Source organism: Schistocerca americana, chromosome 4, assembly GCF_021461395.2.
Source record: "Schistocerca americana isolate TAMUIC-IGC-003095 chromosome 4, iqSchAmer2.1, whole genome shotgun sequence".
Lineage (NCBI taxonomy): Eukaryota > Metazoa > Arthropoda > Insecta > Orthoptera > Acrididae > Schistocerca > Schistocerca americana.
The window spans coordinates 358,426,199-358,445,155 of NC_060122.1; the positions used below are offsets into that span (position 1 = coordinate 358,426,199).

At 43.8% G+C, this 18,957-nt stretch overlaps 1 protein-coding gene across 1 annotated transcript in view; it reads right to left on the reverse strand.

Moving 5' to 3' along the window:
- LOC124613479 overlaps positions 1 to 18,957 on the reverse strand; it is a 109,766-nt gene that overhangs the window by 25,956 nt on the left and 64,853 nt on the right. Inside the window, exon 3 of the mRNA XM_047142186.1 lies at positions 8,790 to 9,100. Coding sequence (XP_046998142.1) covers positions 8,790 to 9,100 — 311 coding nt within the window. The remainder of the gene's footprint in view (positions 1 to 8,789; positions 9,101 to 18,957) is intronic.

Here is an 18,957-nt window from a genome sequence, read left to right on the forward strand (position 1 = left end):
TATTGAGATGGTATCTGTTCTTTCGGGCCGCGCGGGATTGGCCGAGCGCTGTAAGGCGCTGCAGTCATGGACTGTGCGGCTGGTCCCGGCGGTGGTTCGAATCGTTCCCTCGGGCTTGGGTGTGTGTGTTTGTCCTTAGGATAATTTAGGTTAAGTAGTGTGTTAGCTTAGGGACTGATGACCTTAGCAGTTGAGTCCCATAAGATTTCACACACATTTGAACTTTTTTTTTTTTGTTCTTTCGCGCATGTCCGAAAGAACATTTTCAACTGTCCCCGTTGATGTATATCAACGCCTGTCGACAGCTTAAGGTATTGATTTAATGATCATTTCATTCTAGAGAGCTGCTTGGTTACCGATGGTATCTCCATATAGTTCTTTATTGTGCTGCGAGAAGTTGGAGGTGCTTTGCCCCCCACGATTCTGTCTCGTGCGCGTAATCTTACAAGGGCAGTAGGGATTAATTAAGACACAGGAAGGAAGAGTGGAAAAATGGGCGGAAGAGAGTTGCAACTATGGTATGAGCACTGCTTTTGGCCAGTAGCTGCTCAGAATCATTTGCTTTTTCTTGATTCCTCGTCTGCGTGTGAACATCTAACTGTCTTAGAGCCAACTATTCCTCCTGAAAAGTCTGTGAATTGCAATTCATATAACCCGGAACCACTGAACAAATTCAGCCTCTGGTTCTTTCTTTTTTCCGTGCTTGCAAAGCACATTATTGCTCTATCTGCAGCTGCACCTTAAAGGATAGCCAGTTTAGCGATGAGCTCCATACAGACTGTTTCGCATTCGGTTGCATGCCATCACATTACATCAGTTCTCATCATCCCGTTACACCAATATTATTCCATATTCAGTGTTTAAAAGTGGATACATAGGTGAATGTCCTGCACGGAGTTCGCCTTCGATCTTGATGGTGCGAACCTATGTGAGCACTGTGGTGCGCCATTTTTCATGCGTTGTTCACGGTGCAAATTAATGGTCTTTCTGAACATTTCTTCAATGTCGACGATGTCCATTTCGTGAAGTGTAATACATACATCCCATAGCAGGTTGATCTCTGTACCTCCCAGGCACTCATTTTCTGTTGCCCTCCTGATGCATATGGTGGGTCATTAGCAGCTAATATTTTTCCTGTCATAATTGTTAAAACAACAACTTCAAATGAGCCTTACTAAAAACTGCACTTGCGACATCGCTCACAAGTGGTTCCTTGTGAGTGACATATTAACCTCTAACCTATCACACTTCAGGCGAATAGCTTTCTTTTCGTCATATCGCGCAGAGTAACGTGGCATCCGCACAGAGTCGTATTCTCGCTGTGAGCAGTGGGCGACTCCATTGCATGGTTCCGAAAGAGTGGCGGCATCAGGTGAATGTTGCCAGCTGACTTGCACACTTCGAGCGTTTTCGTTATTATCTCTTTACTATACAGTGCTGTCTTTGCGCACCATACATGCAGGGAGAGTTCTTCATTATCAGGCACATTTGATTATATGGAATGGCATTAAATATTTTAGGAAGAGGCGAACAACAATGAAAAAATTCTCATTAAAAACTGTGCTTGAGGGGGTTGCAGGAACCGCTAGCTATTATAAGCCCTCAATGAAGACAGTAAAAAGGGAGGGAGGTAAACAGAGCTGCAAGTACTCCCCGAGGCTTCAGTACGTCGGAAATACGCAGAAGAAAAAGAAGAAGATTTTATTTTTAGGGGTTATGGGAGATACACACTTAATTTCCACATGACATGTTCTTTATTTTACATCGTCACTACTGTAGTATGTGATATTGTCCTTTACATAATATATTTTACCACTCTTTTGTTTATCGCAGCCTACGAGTCGACTTCTTTTCATTTGATTGATCCTTCTTATTCTATTATTTCCTTTTTAGTACTCTACTGAGAAATTATTGACATTGAACGTTTTCTTTTTTTTCTTTTTTTAATGAGGCCCGTCACGAATTCCTCTCCTGTGCCAACCCTTTCATCTCAGAATAGCAATTGCTATCTACTTCCTCAATTATTTGCTGTATGTATTCTGATCTCTGTCTTACTCTACAGTTTTCGCCTCTTCAACTTCCTCTAGTACCATGGCAGTTATTCCCTGATATCTTGACACATGCCCTATCACCCTGTCCCTTCTCCTTGTCAGTGTTTTCCACATATTCCTTCCTCGCCGATTCTGCGGAGAACCTCCTCATTCCTTACCTTATGAGTCCACCTAATTTTCAACATTATTCAGTCCCACCACATCTCAAATGCTTCGATTCTCTTCTTTTCCGGTTTCCACACAGTCTATATTTCACTATCATACAATGCTGTGTCCCAAACGTACATTCTCAGAAGTTTTTCCCTCTAATTTAGGCCTATGTTCGATACTAGCAGACTTGTCTTGGCCAGAAATACCCTCTGCTAGTGCTAGTCTGCTTTTCGTGTCGTCATTGCTCCGACCATCGTGGGCTATTTTGCTGCGTAGGTAGCAGAATTTCTTATCTTCATCTACTTCGTGGTACCCAATTCTGATGTTCTCATTTCTGCTACTGCTCGTTACTTTCGTCTTTCTACGATTTACTCTCAGTACACGTTCTGTACTGATTAGATTGTTCATTCCATTCAACAGATCCTACGACGGTCGCTCCAAAAGAAATGCACACTATTTTTTTTTAAATCCATCTTTTATTCCACATGTTTGAAAGTTTTACAGTTTGTAGATACATCCTTTAGGAACAATATTTTCATTTCTCCACATAATTTCCATCCCTCTCAACTACCTTACGCCATCTTGGAACCAGCGCCTGTATACCCGCACGGTAAAATTCTGGACCAACCTGTTGGAGCCACTGTTTGGCAGCATACACAGGGCAGTCTTCATCTTCAAACCTTGTTCCACGTAGCGTGACAATTCGTTCACTGTGATGCGTCTGTCAGCAGTCACTAATTCGTTAACTCTTTGCACATTGTCTGGAGTGTGTGCAGTAAGAGGCCTGCCGCTGTGAGGACAATCCTCAATATTGCCGTGCCCGCTTTCTTCACGTAACCTGCTTGCCCACCGACTAACTGTACTGCGATCGACAGCAGCATCTCCATACACCTTTTTCAACCTTTTGTGGATGTTTCCCACTGTCTCGTTTTCACATCACAGGAATTCTATGACAGCACGTTGCTTCTGACGAACGTCAAGTGTAGCAGCCATCTTGAAGACATGCTGTGACAGCTCCACTCACGGGAACAGGTTGAACCAAGTTTGAAAACAAGCGGAAAGGATGTATCTACACATTGTAAAACTTTCACACATGCAGAATGAAAACTGTATTTTTACAAAAATAGTATGCATTTCATTTGGAGTGACCCTCGTATAATTCTCCTTTACTTTCACTGGGGATAGCAATGTCATCAGCGAATCTTATCGTTGATAGCCTTTAACCAGGAATTTTAATCCCACTCTTTAACCTTTCTTTTATTTCCGCCATTGCTTCTTCGGCATATAGATTGAACAGAAGGGGCGAAAGAATACATTCCTGTCTTACACCCTCGTCTATATTTGTCAGATTATTAGCTGCACTGACGCAACCTGTTCATACAAGTGTTTGCAACACCCATTAGCTGTTGCTTGCGAGTTACGCAATGTTTACGTTCGTGAATAGGTTTCAGCTGTCGAACTGCACTTCACTTGCCCAGTCTGGCTTGCCAAATGACAGCGTGGATGTCGCAACGTAATACAAACAGTTCACAGCGCCAGATTTGCACGTCTTGGCCAAAATTGTAACCTATTTGTTCATCGTAAATCGGTTCCCCACAAAGGTAATAGCATATCTACCAAGCGTCGCTGCCATACGACAATTGCAGCCCGCACTCGAGCGCCATGAGTAGCTGCACTTTAATTATAAACACCCGGTGCGAGGTCGCCGGTCACAATGGAGCCCGAACCAATACCATTGCCCCATCACCTACCACTCCATCTGCGCAACTATGGGACAAGTAATTTTTTGCACACTCTACTAGAATGCCCCTTTTCCCCTCATAATCATTCACTCACCCTTCGCCATTTTCTTAGTCGCTGTCACTGGACAAGGGAGTCCAGTGGGTAGATCACTGGTTACTTAGTAAATTATTTCGTCAATTATGTGCCCCAGATTTATGGACGTCACAAACACAAAATCAGATATCTGTGTTCATACATTTCGTCAGGGGCTGTCCATGGCTGGAACGGGCAAGTTGGGAATATTGTTACTATTAATACGCCATATTCAGTCACAGTATTTCATTTTCTTGCTTTACTCGAACTCTTGTCGGAGGTACAGCTCCATTCTCGAGAAATATGTTGACGTTTCTGTGGTAGTGCATCTGGTGGAATTTATCACTCTTCACTGAAATGAGTGACAAAGTTGTTAGTTTTATGCCAATAATCATACTTTTACATACATCATATTTTTATTATTAATACGCCATATTCAGTCACGGTATTTAATTTTCTGGCTTTACTCGAACTCGTGTCGGAGCTACAGCTCCATTCTCGAGAAATATGTTGACGTTTCTGTAGTAGTGCATCTGGTGGAATTTATCAATCGTCAGTGAAATGAATGACAAAGTTGTTAGTTTTAAGCGAATAATCATACTGGACGAGATAAATGAAGTAAAAATAAATAAATAAATTATTATTAATGATTAACTTCATTTGGACACAAAATGCTCACTTTCTGCTTCAGTGAAAATTTACCCATCTGCACTTATACTTTAAGCACTAATCATGTATATGGCTTTACTATATCGTTCAAATGACACATTTTAATTTGGGATTATAGGATGTATTAAAGAAGCAAAGTTGATATCACTATCGTTTACATAACAGGCGAAATAAAACGAAATTATTCAGGGTGCTGTCTGTTAAAGCATACCAAATCATGTAGGGTATATGCTATATGCTTTAATGTAAAAACAATCTTTAAGTGTCTAAATTTGGAATAATTTTCGCATAATGTGAAATGTAAACGTGTGCAATCGCTCGTTCTACCGAACCTTCAACAATCCTGCTGCGATCCAACACAGCGCAAATAGTGAAAACTTGAGTCTAGACAGTCAGAGCTGAACAAGAATGCTTGTTTGTGCTACATCTGCAACATTCGTCTATTTGGCCGTATCACTTCTCTGTACTCCCATTTAGGATGGTTGTAGCCATAGAACTTACATAACTGCGATATGCTACGTCTGCTTCACCGGCTCCACAGTCTCGTATCAGAGATCAAGTAACTGTACGATCTGGGAAAAAAAAAAAAAAAAAAATGTGGCGCACCAAGAACACACGATCAAATGTCAGAATAACTCCGTACACGTGCGCACCATCGGCGGGTATTATGTTTATGTAAGTGATTAGTGTTGCTCTGTGATAGGTAGAGCAGCCATCAGACTGTATTAGTGTTGTTCGTATTTAGTTTTGTTTCCAGGACTGGTAGGGTGTGTAGGAGACGCGAACAGCGTCAGATGTTGATTGATCACTGTGGAAGACATGGAGATGCTCCGTAGTCGTCTGAGGCAGCGTTATCAGCACCTGGTTGAGTCTGAAAAGTGCCTTATTGTGGGTCTCCATTTGTCCAGCTGGACGAATCGTGCACTATTCAGATTTATAGGGATTCTATATGACAGTGGCCTGACCACAAGGGAGGACGGCCGTGTTGTATACCAAGCAGAACGTAACGCCTTCGCATCCGTACCTGCCAACCGAGAATAAGTAATGGACTCTGTGCGACATTCTGTATCTCTCGTTGGAGACTGGCAGCAGCCGGCCAGGAGAATAAGCATCCTGTGCGTAGCCTGCCACGAACGCCGCATCACAATCGACTGCATCTGGATTGATACTGTGGCAGATAGGAAATGCCGTGTGGCTACGGCCTCCCGTCGGGTAGACTGTTCGCCTGGTGCAAGTCTTTCGATTTGACGCCACTTTGGCGACTTGCGTGTCGATGGGGATGAAATGATGATGATAAGGACAACACAACACCCAGTCGCTGAGAGGAGAAAATCTCCGATACAGCCGGGAATCGAACCCGGGCCGTTAGGTATGACATTCCGTCGCGCTGACCACTCAGCTATCAGGGGCGGACGTACAGTGGCAGGGAAGCATCGACTGCTGACGAATGTGTCGCATTGTGTTCAGCGGTGAATCACAGTTCTACACTACACCAGATGACCATCATCGGTGAGAATATTGGCTACATGAAGAGAGGTCCCATTCTTCCAGTATTTTGGAGAGGCAGAACAGTGTTGTTCCTGGAGTCATGCATGATGTGGGGAGTCATCAAGTGTGACTTCAGGTCGCAGCCGACAGTGATTGAGGAACACTGACGTCATTAAAATTCTGCATCCTCGCAACGGAACCTCTCATGCGACAGTAGTGTGGTACACTTTTTCAACGGGACAATGCTCGTCCCACGTGGCACGTGTCTCTATGAACTGTATTCGTGATGTTGAGGTGCTCCTGTGGCCAGCTAGATCCCCAGATCTGTCCCTGATGAAAAATGTGTGGGACCAGCTTGTAGACATATCTGTCGCACTGCCGGTATCCACGACATCAAGTATCAGTTACAAGAGTTGAGGGCCAGCTTGCTTTACGACACCACTTCTTAAGGAATCAGTGCAAGCATCCAGGCCAGAGGTGTGCGACGTCATACTGATAAGTGGGGTCACACTGACAAGTTTTTTTAAAATATGACTCCATTTTTTAATAAGTGAAGTAACATCACATAACCTCTCAATACATGTAGTTTCACTTAGTTTCCCATCCCCTTCTGAGTGCTTCACTCTTTTTGTCAGACAGTGTCTTATTTCGCTATCAATTACTAAATTAGATGTAAATACATAATTCTGGAACGTGTAATTAAACGAACTGTGAAACGTCCCCTTAGAAAAATTAATGAATTACTGTGCTGACAAACCTCTTACATTATCTGATTTTCAAACAGCTGAGCAGAACTGAACGTACTCAGACATTTCTCTCTTTACTTATTCTGATCAACACTAAACTGCCACACAATATTTTTAGCGCAACGCAATCTGACTTTCAATAATCTCTACAAAAGAATGGCCATGACAAACAATAACCTATACCTTTCATGAATCACTTACCTCACAAAAACCTTCGTTACTCGAACTACTGCAATACAGCGAGCGCCAATACTGCCAGCTAAATAAAAGATTCTAACTACTGAAGGCACTAACTACTGATAGGCATAGTTAGCAAATGAAAGATTTTGATAGAGAACAAACAATGTATTTACGTTAATAGTGTTCAAAAGTCATTATACAAATTTACTCTCTCTGATGGACACACGTCCAGATCATCCGCTCTCAAAACTCCGCCATCTCACTCCCCACATCCACCACTTCTGGCGGCTCACCTCCAACTGCGCAACGCTATGCGCTGTTCACACCCAACTGCCCAACACTACAATAGCGAATATTCCAACAATGCAAACCAGCCACAGACTGCACACAGCACAGTCAGTGATTTTCATACAGAGCGCTATGTGGCGTTACCAACATAAAAAGCTGAACAACCTACTTACAACTGATGTATTGCCCAAAATCAGCTGCAGCGATCAAAATGGAGTAGGTAAAAAGGTTGCATCGACAAAGTAATGTATTACGTCAACTGAAATTATTGAAAGATTTAAGTGTGTTACGCTGACCGAAGATGGGTGAAAACTGAAAAAGAATCTTGCCATAAATAAAGTTATATAAGAAGGGGCTGGTCGGTCTATTTCTTCACTTGATTCCTGCGGTGTACCCGTTCTGCCAGTGAACTCACGAACCGTGTCGGATTTATTGTTGACGGCAGGTACGCTCAGACTGTGCCTTCACTGGCTGGTATGCATCCTGCAGGATATCAGGCCGCAAGCCCATCCATATGGGTTAGCCCTCACACAAGCAACTTCAACACAGCTCGTAGTACCTAAAATTCTTTGCCTTCCTCGAGATTCAGTTTGATACTACTTTATTCTTGGAAAGTTACCTTAACGTTTGGAAGTTAAATACGAAGCGTATGTTGGAGTCCACAGGCCCCCTTCACTCCCGCTTCCTCGTATACATGCTTAGGAGAGGTCCAGAAATAGGAGATGTACGGAGACAGAATGTTGAGGAGAATGGGGTCCACCAAGAGCATAGTGAAATACAAGAATGAGATGAGGATGAGACAGGATGTTGAGGAGAATGAGGTCTACCGAGAGCGTAGTGAAAAAGAAGAATGAGACGAAGATGAGACAGAATGTATAGGAGAATGGGGCCCACCAAGAGCATAGTGAAATAGAGGAATGAGACAGAATGTTGAGGAGAATGGGGTCCACCAAGAGCATAGTGAAATAGAAGAATGAGACGAGGATGAGACAGAATGTTGAGGAGAATGGGGTCCACCAAGAGCATAGTGAAATAGAAGAATGAGACGAGGATGAGACAGGATGTTGAGGAGAACGAGGTCGACCGAGAGCGTAGTGAAAAAGAAGAATGAGACGAGGATGAGACAGAATGTTGGGGAGAATGGGGTCCACCAAGAGCATAGTGAAATAGAAGAATGAGACAAGGATGAGACAGGATGTTGAGAAGAACGAGGTCTACCGAGAGTGTAGTGAAAAAGAAGAATGAGACGAGGATGAAACAGGATGTTGAGGAGAACGAGGTCGACCGAGAGCGAAGTGAAAAAGAAGAATGAGACGAGGATGAGACAGAATGTTGAGGAGAATGGGGTCCACCAAGAGCATAGTGAAAAAGAAGAATGAGACGAGGATGGCGATACCCGTACCTGCGGCCGAATATGGTGTCGGCGAGGGCGCCGGGAGCGGGGTCCGGCCCCACCTGGAAGGCGTCTGCGAGCGTGCGGAAGACGTGGTCGGCGAAGAGGCTGCGGCCGCGCGCCATGTGCACGCGGCAGACGGGGCAGCGGTCGGCGGCGGCGGGCCGGCAGCGTGGGCACAGCAGGTGTCCGTGCACGCATTGAGACGCGGGCGGCGACACCGTCTCCAGGCACACCGGGCACTCCAGCCCCGCCACGATGCCCGACACCGCGCCGCTCAGCCGCTGCAGCGTCAGCGGCATCGGCCCGCAGCACACCGACTGCAACCGCCCTCCTCACCTCAGCCCACAGCCAGTTTCAAATGTACACACAATAACAAAACGTATGAAACTTCTTGGCAGATTAAAACTGTGTGCCGGACCGAGACTCGAACTCGGGACCTTTGCCTTTCGCGGGCAAGTGCTCTACCAACTGAGCTACCCAAGCAAGATTCACGCCCCCTCATCACAGCTCTACTTCTGCCAGTATCTCGTCTCCTACCGTCCAAACTTTACAGAAGCTCTCCTGCGAACCCTGCAGAACTAGCACTCCTAAAAGGAAGGAGTTTTAATCTGCCAGGAAGTTTCATATCAGCGCACACTCCGCTGAAGATTGAAAATCTCATTCTGGAACCAAAACGTATCCTTGAAATTTCATTGGCTCCTAGGCATACTCGTATATTCATTTGCAATGTGTCCAGGACACCAGTTCAAAAAATCAAATATTTGTTAACTCCCGTGTAATGTCAGTACGTTAAAGAACGTGTCCTCGCTCAAATGCAGGGTCGAATCCGTTGTGAGATCGTCAAACCAAATGTGATCCATATCGTCCCTTCTGAATGGTGATGACGGGCAAATGATTGCTCTGAGCACATCTGAGGTTATCAGTCCCCTAGAACTTAGAACTACTTAAACCTAACTAGCCTAAGGACACCACAAACATCCATGCCCGAGGCAGGATTCGAACCTGCGACTGTAGCGGTCGCGCGGTTCCAGACTGAACCGCCTAGAACCGCTCGGCCACCACGGTCGGCTCTGAATGGTGATTCTGCTTAAATCGAGCAGAGTACGTGGTCGTTGTCGACGTCCAAAACCAGCTCGTCCCAATCGATCCCACACATGTACGATTGGGTTCACGCGTCACGAACACCCACATACGCCACCACCACGGCAGCAGCCTGGCGCCGCACACGAATATGTGGCGGCGGCGGGGGTTCTTGCTTCACTCGATGGCAGCGCCACCGCCGGACGAGTGTTCCCGGCGGCACGTTCCCACCGAAGCCTCGCTCTCTTGTGCCTTAGTCTTTCTAGGTGAAGGTTCAACTCACAGACTGTTAGGGGTTGTTGTAGGTTGCATGTCATGAGACTCGCTCTGGACTTGTGGTCTCCAATTAATGTTTTTTTTATTTTTGTTTTACACTAGTTCCGTAGGACCAAATTGAGGAGCACATCTCCAAGCTCATGGTACGTGTCAGTACACGAAATTAAAACATAAAAGTAATAACAGATAAAATAAAATGTTTCTGAACCCAAAGAAAAGACAAACCGTAAGTTTACGTAAACGCAATCAATAATATAACACAGGAATCAGCTTAATTTTTCAAGGAACTCCTCGACAGAATAGAAGGAGTGACCCATGAGGAAACTCTTCAGTTTAGATTTGAATACTTGTGGTAGCTTACTGAAAGTTGATGCAGCAGTACACTGCACACCTTTCTGCACAAGAATTAAGGAAGTGCGATCCAAATGCAGATTGGATTTGAGCCTAGTACCAACTGAGTGAAAGGTGCTAATTCATGGGAATAAGCTGATATTCTTAACAGGAAAAGACAGCAAACAATGTTTATATATTGAGAGGCCAATGCCAGAATACCAGACCAATGAGCAGGGGCGACAAGAGATATGCGAGCTTACACCACTTATTGTCCGAACCTCCCGTTTCTGAGCCAAAAATATTCTTTGAGAATGGGAAGAATTACTCCAAAAAATATAATACCATAGGTTGTTGATGATGATGAGGTCCCATACTCTGAGGAGCGTAGGGGACGATGCGGGAGACCTGCACCGTCGTATTAGGAAAGGTCCTAGCGGAGGTGGTTGTCATTGCCTTCCTCCGACCGTAATGGGGATGAATGATGATGATAAAGACGACAGAAAGGTTATAAGCGAATAAAAATAAGCAAAGCAGCTTACTTTTCGCTTCAGACTATCACTTACTCCAGATACTGTTCGAATAGTAAAAATGGCAGGATTAAGCCTTTGAACAAGATGCTGAACGTGGGCTTTCCACGACAGTTCACTATCTATCTGAACACCTAGAAATTTGAACTGTTCAGTTTCACTAATCATATGCCCAGTCTGTGAAATTAAAACTTCGGATTTTGTTGAATTGTATGTTAGAAACAGTAAAAACTTAGTCTTACTATGATTTAGCATCATATTATGTTTCGTCATGAACTGCACTATTTGAAACAGTGCCAATGTTGCACACAACGTCCTTTACTACCAAACTAGTGTCATCAACAAACAGAAATATTTTATTATCACCTGTAATACTAGAGGGCATATCATTTATATAAAAAGCACTGATCCCTGGGGCACCCACCCCCTTCCACCCCCTTGGACCCATGTTCGCTCATGTTTGTGTAATTCTGGTGGTCGTCTCACTGCCGTTGTTTATAGCTGTGTGTCGTTGTTAACAAAGAACCGTAGATACTACATCATTTCTGGAGAACCAGGCAGGCTACTCAATTCTAGTGATCCTAAAATGCTGAAAGAACATGCAGTACGACGAGCATGAGAGTTATCTCCCATAAAATGAAATTTCACCAAAATGTTGGCAATACGGTCCGACTATTGATTCCAGAATCTCGTCACTGTACCTATAGAGCAGTGAGACTGCTCTCAACCACCACAAGAGGAGAACGGTCGTCCTATGTTATGCCACCCCAGAACATCACTCCACAATCACTTTGTTGCACATGCGGAACACAATCTTCGAGTCGTTCGAGATACCGAGATGTCTCCCAACACGTTGTATGCGATTATCAGGGTACAAGAATGTAAACAACGCAAGACCCCAATCCTGGGGCAACCTATGTGTATGATTGCTCGCCCATCCGCAACGGAGTCCGTGGCCTTGTGGGGTACGACGTGGTGCTTGCCATGGTCGACGGAAATGGAAATTCGCGTCATGCAATCGTCTGCTAATAGTCTGATGCGATATATGACATCTTGTAGCCTCTTCGAACACCGAATTCAGTCCTGGAGCACTCAACTCACGGTTTCTTTGACTGAAAACTTGTAGCTATCGAGAATCCTGTGCATCCGTCGAACGTGGATGACCTATGTGGTGTAAGGTCTCAACACTGTATGTTAATTGAAACCGTTTCCACGTTTGCATCACATCAATTTGGCTCTGGTGCACACGTCGGGTAACTACCCTAGTCGACAAGCCTTCTGCGCCTAACGTGATCATTGGTCGCGATTGTCCTTCGTGGCATGACGAATGTTCGCTCTACAGTTCCACAGACATCTTTAATGCCTCCGTTCTGATGCTTTACTTTCAACTGAAACGCTGCAATCAATTCGAAAGCGGCACTCTATCCTAGGCAGCACTCATGGTAATTGTGTGTATGTTTACAAACAACGTCAGGGGTGGTCTTTCGATCGTTATAGGAACACTCATAACAGCAACACACATGCATGACTTATCAGGGTCAAAAAACTTTTATTGATATGTGTAAATAACAAATACAACGTAACTGTGTGAGATTATGGTAATGGAAGAGGTTTCCCTCAGCTTAAAAGAGTACTGACGGACAATGTGCCAGCCTTCTGTCGGAAACCTTGGCCTGTGGGAAGATTGGCTGCAGTGAACATCTGCGTTGGCTCTGAGCGTTCTTTGACATCCCAGCAAGAGTAGTTGTACCCAGATATTAGCTCGATGTCGGTTGTGAGAGCCCACCCACCTAAAAAGCTTTGCGTGGTAAGTAAAGACGAAAAGTTACTACTATATCTACTACATCTATATTTTGTATATCTACTAATTCTATACTTTGTAAGACACTTTACGGTGTGTGGAGAAGGGTGTTTTGTGCACCACTCTCGCTTCACCGATTTCCTGTTCCAGTCGTGCATGCTTTGTGGGAAAAACGATTGCTGGTAAGCCTCCCTTCGACCTCGAATCTCTCTAATTTTACCTTCATGGTCTTTCCCCGAATATACGCAGGAGAAAGCTACACATTGGTTGGCTCTCGGACAGTACAGCACACCCTGATGCAGAACGCCTTTCTTGCAGCGTCTGCCACTGGAATTTGCTAGCATCCCCGTAACGCTTTTGCGCTTACTAAATGAACCTGTAACGAAGCATAGTCATTCCACTGTAAATCGCTCCACACGTATACTCTTTGATATCTAACGGATGTGACTGCTGGTGTATGAATGGGAACAGGAAGGTCCAGCTGCGGAAGGCTGAGCGCTACCTGTGGTACCGATATGGGCTGAAAGTGCTTAGCGAGAGGAGTTCAGGTATCCTCTTGGAGCCAACGGGAGGAAGAGAATCCACGCAGGCGTGTGCATTGGGAACTTAAGCTTAAGCTTAAGATTCCAAGTTACCAACAGCGATATGGAAATTCCATTTAATAACATACAAAGACATAGTTGCGCATGCAAAATTAAGAACCTCGTTTACTTTATCCCACACTCATTACATAAGACGTATGTAGTTTTATGTCAAGGGAATACAGACGAAATAAATGATACCATAAATTGCACTTTAGTAATGAGTTACATCCACAATTTCTTGTGGTTTAATTTATCAGTTATGAAAAGATTAGCTCAGTGATGCTGCATTCCATTAATTTAACATTGATAACTGGATGTTTGTATGTAGGGTAAGATCAAATTAACTTGCGTTTCAGCACGTTTCATATAAGACGTCATTTACATAAACGGGCCAATAGACTGGAAAATTGCAGATTTTACATTGTGTTAAGGGACGTCGTTAGCGATAGTGCGGCAGGGAGGAAGGCAATAAGAGCGACAGTCAATGGTTAGTTGTGGTAGTGGGGGAACACATGAGATGGGAGCATTGTATGAGAATTGTTCTCTAGGGTTGAAAGGAGACGTCATACAGGAAGCGGTTTGAATGAAGACTTCGTAGAGGTAGACAGTACCGACAAATTGGTCTTCTTAGTTTCTGGGATGTATACAGCCACATAATTGAAAATGACTATTTTTGAAAGAGAAGTCAGTGAACTCTTTAAGGTTTTCGTCAGGTATCGTGGCGAAACGTAGGAAGTGGATCTTATTCATTTAGTGAATATGAAGCATTGTGTGCCTTAGAAGGCAGCTTACGTTGCAGTGTCAACTGTTTTCACCCGTAAAAGGACTTGAGTTACGCTAAAATATAGACGCTTCGATTTGGATCTATAAACTACGATGTTGTATAATTTAATCAATCATACTGACTCCAACTACTTACATTTATTTTATGCTGTAACTAAAAAACTCGGCAAATAAACTTCATGAACTTAAAAGAAGGGATCCGTTTTTCATCTGTTCGCGATCGGGCTCTAGATAGTTATTTTCGAGTCAAAGACATTATTTCAAATCTGATCGTGAGATCAAGTTCCATATCCAGGGTGTTAAGTAACAATTTAATTTATAATTTATTTGTTCAACCAATCAATAGACAAATAAAAAATTCATTTTTTACAATTTTTTCCAGAGATGTGCAGTCACTTAAACGTGATGGTTTTTGCTGGAGGGTGTTTTGGACAATGGTTGCATAGCATACCCTACAAAGCTTGGACCAGTACTTCCTCGTTTATGGTACTGCCAGCCTCTGCGAACAAATGCAGTAGTCATTATTGAACGGTTTGTGTAGTCTAGTTTGCTTTCTGTTGAGTGTTGGCCATTCTCTTCTGATTTTGAAAGGAAAGCAGACGCTAACCTAGGTCTGTTACAGGGTTTGAGTACAGCTCCGAAGACCCAAGGAAGTATCGGCGACCACGGTCAGTGCGCGTTGTGCGGCCTGCAAAGTGGAGGCAGGTTTGTTCCCCAGAGCTCTCTTCTCCCCTGAGCACTCTTAGTTCTTGTTTGCTTACGTTTGCGGCCTAAGGACAATCGCACTATATATGTGTTTTGTTTATTTGCGTATTTGACTTCCGTTATACACTATTGAATCGTGTCTATATTAACGGAATTAACAGAAAAATCACAGCACCAAAAATTTCGGGAATACATTTGTCTAGGTAACATACTTAAGTGATTAACATTGCAAGATCGCAAGTTAATGCATACTCGAGGTAAGGAACTGCAAATGCGAAAAGCGGGTACATTAGTGACCGCTCTAACTGCCACACTGCTGAATGCAATCATGCAAACGTGCTTGCATTGCGTTGTATAGCTGCTGGATGTCGGTTTGTGAGACGCAGTTCCATGCCTGTTACACTTGGTCGGTTAATACATGGACGGTTAATGCTGTTTGTGGATGGCGCTCGAATCGTCATTCGATGATGACCCATATGTGCTCGACTGGAGACAGACCTGCTGATAGAGTGGGCCAAGGTAACATGTCGTCATTCTGTAGAGCATGTTGGGTCACAACATCAGTGTGCGGGCGAGCGTTATCCTGTTGGAAAACACCTTCTGGGATGCTGCTCATGAATGGCAGCATAACAGGGCGAATTACCATATTGACGTACATATTTGGAATCAGGGTGCGTGGGGTAACCACGAGAGTGCTCTTGTTGTCATAGGATATCGCACCCCAGACCATAACTCCTGTTGTATGTTCAGTGTGTCTAGCACGCAGATTGGCTGGTTGCAACCCCTCAAGTGGCCTCCTCGTAACCAACACACAGCCATCACTGGCAACGGAGCAAAACGAGCAGAACCACCTTTCATCACAAAGCACAACAGACCTCCACCCTGCCCTCCAATGAGCTCTCGCTTGACATCACTGACGGCGCAAATGACGGTGGTTTGAGGCCAATGGAACGCTTGCTACAGGGCATCTGGCTCGGAACTGTCCTTGAAATATCCGATTTGTAACAGTTCGTTGTGTCTCTGTGATGTCAACTGCTACTCATATTGCTGCTGCAGATGCAGTACGATGCGCCAGAGCCATTAGCCGAACACGGTGATCTTCCACCTCGGTAGTGCCAAGTGAGTCCGGAGCCCTGTCTTCTTGCGACCGTACATTCTCGTGACCACCGCTGCCACCAATCATATACAGTGGCTGCCAGTCATGTCTTTCAGCAGTATCGCAGAAGAAACATCCAGCTTCTCGTAGCCTATCACACTACCCCGTTCAAACTCAACGACGAGTTGATAATGGCGTCTTGGTCACCTTAAAGGCATTCTTGACTAACATCAACTCACCACGTCCAATCTCAAAGGTAACTGACGCTCACGATGGTTACAGCGTATATTTAAAGCAAACCTGATACGCATTCTCATAGTGGTGCTGCTAGCGTCTGTAGTGAGATATGAATAGATATCATCTTTCAGAAGTACGAACACGCCTACCAACTTTCGTTTATGTCGCACAACTCCATCTTGATGTTGCAATTTTTTCCGCCTTTGTATGTAACGGCAGATACATTTCAAGCAACAAGTAACAAACAGTATTTCAGGTATATTTAGTTCTTGATGTCCATTGTCGAATAGCGTCAACAGTTAAATACTGAAAACGTCTGAACATAAAAATGTTACAATTTTATACCCTTTTTTGTACCAGCTGCATCTGAAAGACAATCTACACTGGCTGAGATATTTTACCGTTGTTGATAGATGCTATAACCATGGCGCCGGCGTCTCGACAATTTGGGCTTCGGAATACTAATAACCTGGTTTATGTCTCCAAACGTCGTACAATATCATTAGAAGGTAGGGAGATTGATTATATGTAGTCACAATGGGTGTACTGAGGTGATCTGTAATTTAGTCTAATGCTGCTTGTGATATAGATGCCTATTTGGGTCTGTTGATGGACCATATCAAGGCCTGCTACGAACTTGTGGCTGGATTTTCGCATAGTATTGTTCTTCAATCTTTCAGCTCTGCCGAGGCCACTACTTACCAGACAGCGAGCGACCTTGTACGAATTATGTTAGATATTTCGCGAAATGTGCCTCTATGGCTAACGGTGATCCATTGTGTATAGACTGCTTAGTCAAGTTAGAATTATATACTAATACCTTCAGCTGCTGACGGGCGTTGATGTATATCAACGGAGACAGGTCAAAATGTGTGGCCCGTTCGGGACTCGAACCCAGGATCTTTTGCTTACATGGCAGACGCTCTATCCTTCTGAGCCACCGAGGGCACAGAGGATAGCGCGACTGCAGGGACCATGTCACGCACGCCTCCCGCGAGACCCACATTCTCACCCTATATGTCCACACACTACATTCGTAGTGTCCCTACCCAACACACTCATTACTCGTGGAAGACATTCTTACCAAGTCCCGTAAGAGTTCGGGTAATATGTGTGCATCCGCACAGAAGAACAAGGTCATGGCCGATTTTGCCAGAACTATATACTTATGTGGATATGACGTCTGTTCTTTCAGACACGTCCGAAAGAGAAAGAACAGACACCATATCCATATAAGCTTAGTCAAGTCGTCTGCTTTTTTATTTCCTTTAATTGCGCAACGGGCTTTAATCTACATGCATGTTACATTTTTTCGAGCAATTATCACCGTAGCACAACATTTCTGAAGTGACAACTTTTCCGCTTTCTGCTGCAGTTACGGCTAATTTTCCGCTATTGACCGATGTCAGCTATTAGGCCATTTTACAGCGGTGGTTGACGTGCGTAAGGACAGACCAAGAAGATGTCCACCCACCGGGATATGACGAGCAAACATAAAAATCGCGACAAGAACTCCTGCATACAATTAGAATAAAAACATGCGAAATTCAAAATTTTTCCGGTGTGTACAGTGTCATATTAAATTTCGGACGAACTGCCAGATATCAGTGACTTGCTGCACAACACAGGTTGAGCATAAACCTCTCCATTATTGCAAAAATTTATTTCTAATAAACTGTGCTAGACACAGCTACGCGGTTTGTTGCAAATGGTTGCTTAACTCGTCAAGTTTTTTATTCATACACTTTCACATGTAACACAGTTGTTGGATCGTTCTTTTTCGCTGAGCCTGGACATGTCGGAACCTTACGTTACACCTGAGATACAGGAATTTCAAAAATATCTAATGTTTCAATAAGGTGGCTCATTGCCACACTGAGGTTTATTTCTTCTCCAGCTCTTGGATGGAACCGTTCCGGACAGATGGATCGGTCAAGATGGTTCAACATCATGGCCGGAACATTTACGCCCCTTGACTTTTTTGTAGGGGTTCCTTAAGAGTAAAGTGTTCGCTTCGAAGTCCGTATCAATGCTTTTCGAAATGCTAGTACTAGATAATAATGATTTTCATTTATTCTTTATGGATGAGTGTGGTGATAAAGTGTATTTATTTGTACTTCTCGTTACGACCATCTTGTGCCATTTGAATTGCAACCCAAATATGTTACTCATATTCTGCTCGGTTTTTGCTCTCATCCGTAATGTTGAGTGACGTAAATGATTCCATATTTATTTTTGTTTCATATGAAACACAATCTGGTTTCGTCACATGGTATTCTGTGGCATCACGTCTATTTGTTACTGCTTACGAATCCGTATGTTAACTGCTCGACTTAAATCCGCTGTATGTTCATTATATTGCTCATATTCGACGTTATTTTTATTACTATCTGTTTTTCTTCATCTTGCATTTAATGGAGGTCTCCCGAAACTTAACTTTGTAGTACCTATTAACAACGTATGAAAACATTGGCGTAACTACTGTCGCATTTTTATCGTTTGTAAGAAAGAATGCCGTAACCACCAAGAGTACCAAACATAGGGCTTACTCATCTATATCTACATCCATACTGTGCAAGACACTACAAAATGCGTGGCACTCAGAGGCAAGAAGCAACACCATTCAAAGCAGAATTACATACTCTCTCTGTGGCAAGATATAATAAAGCTGAATACCAATACTATCAAAACCTGCTAACATGGAATTCTCCATTAAATGCGATAAAGTACGGATAACGGATGCAAACAAAAA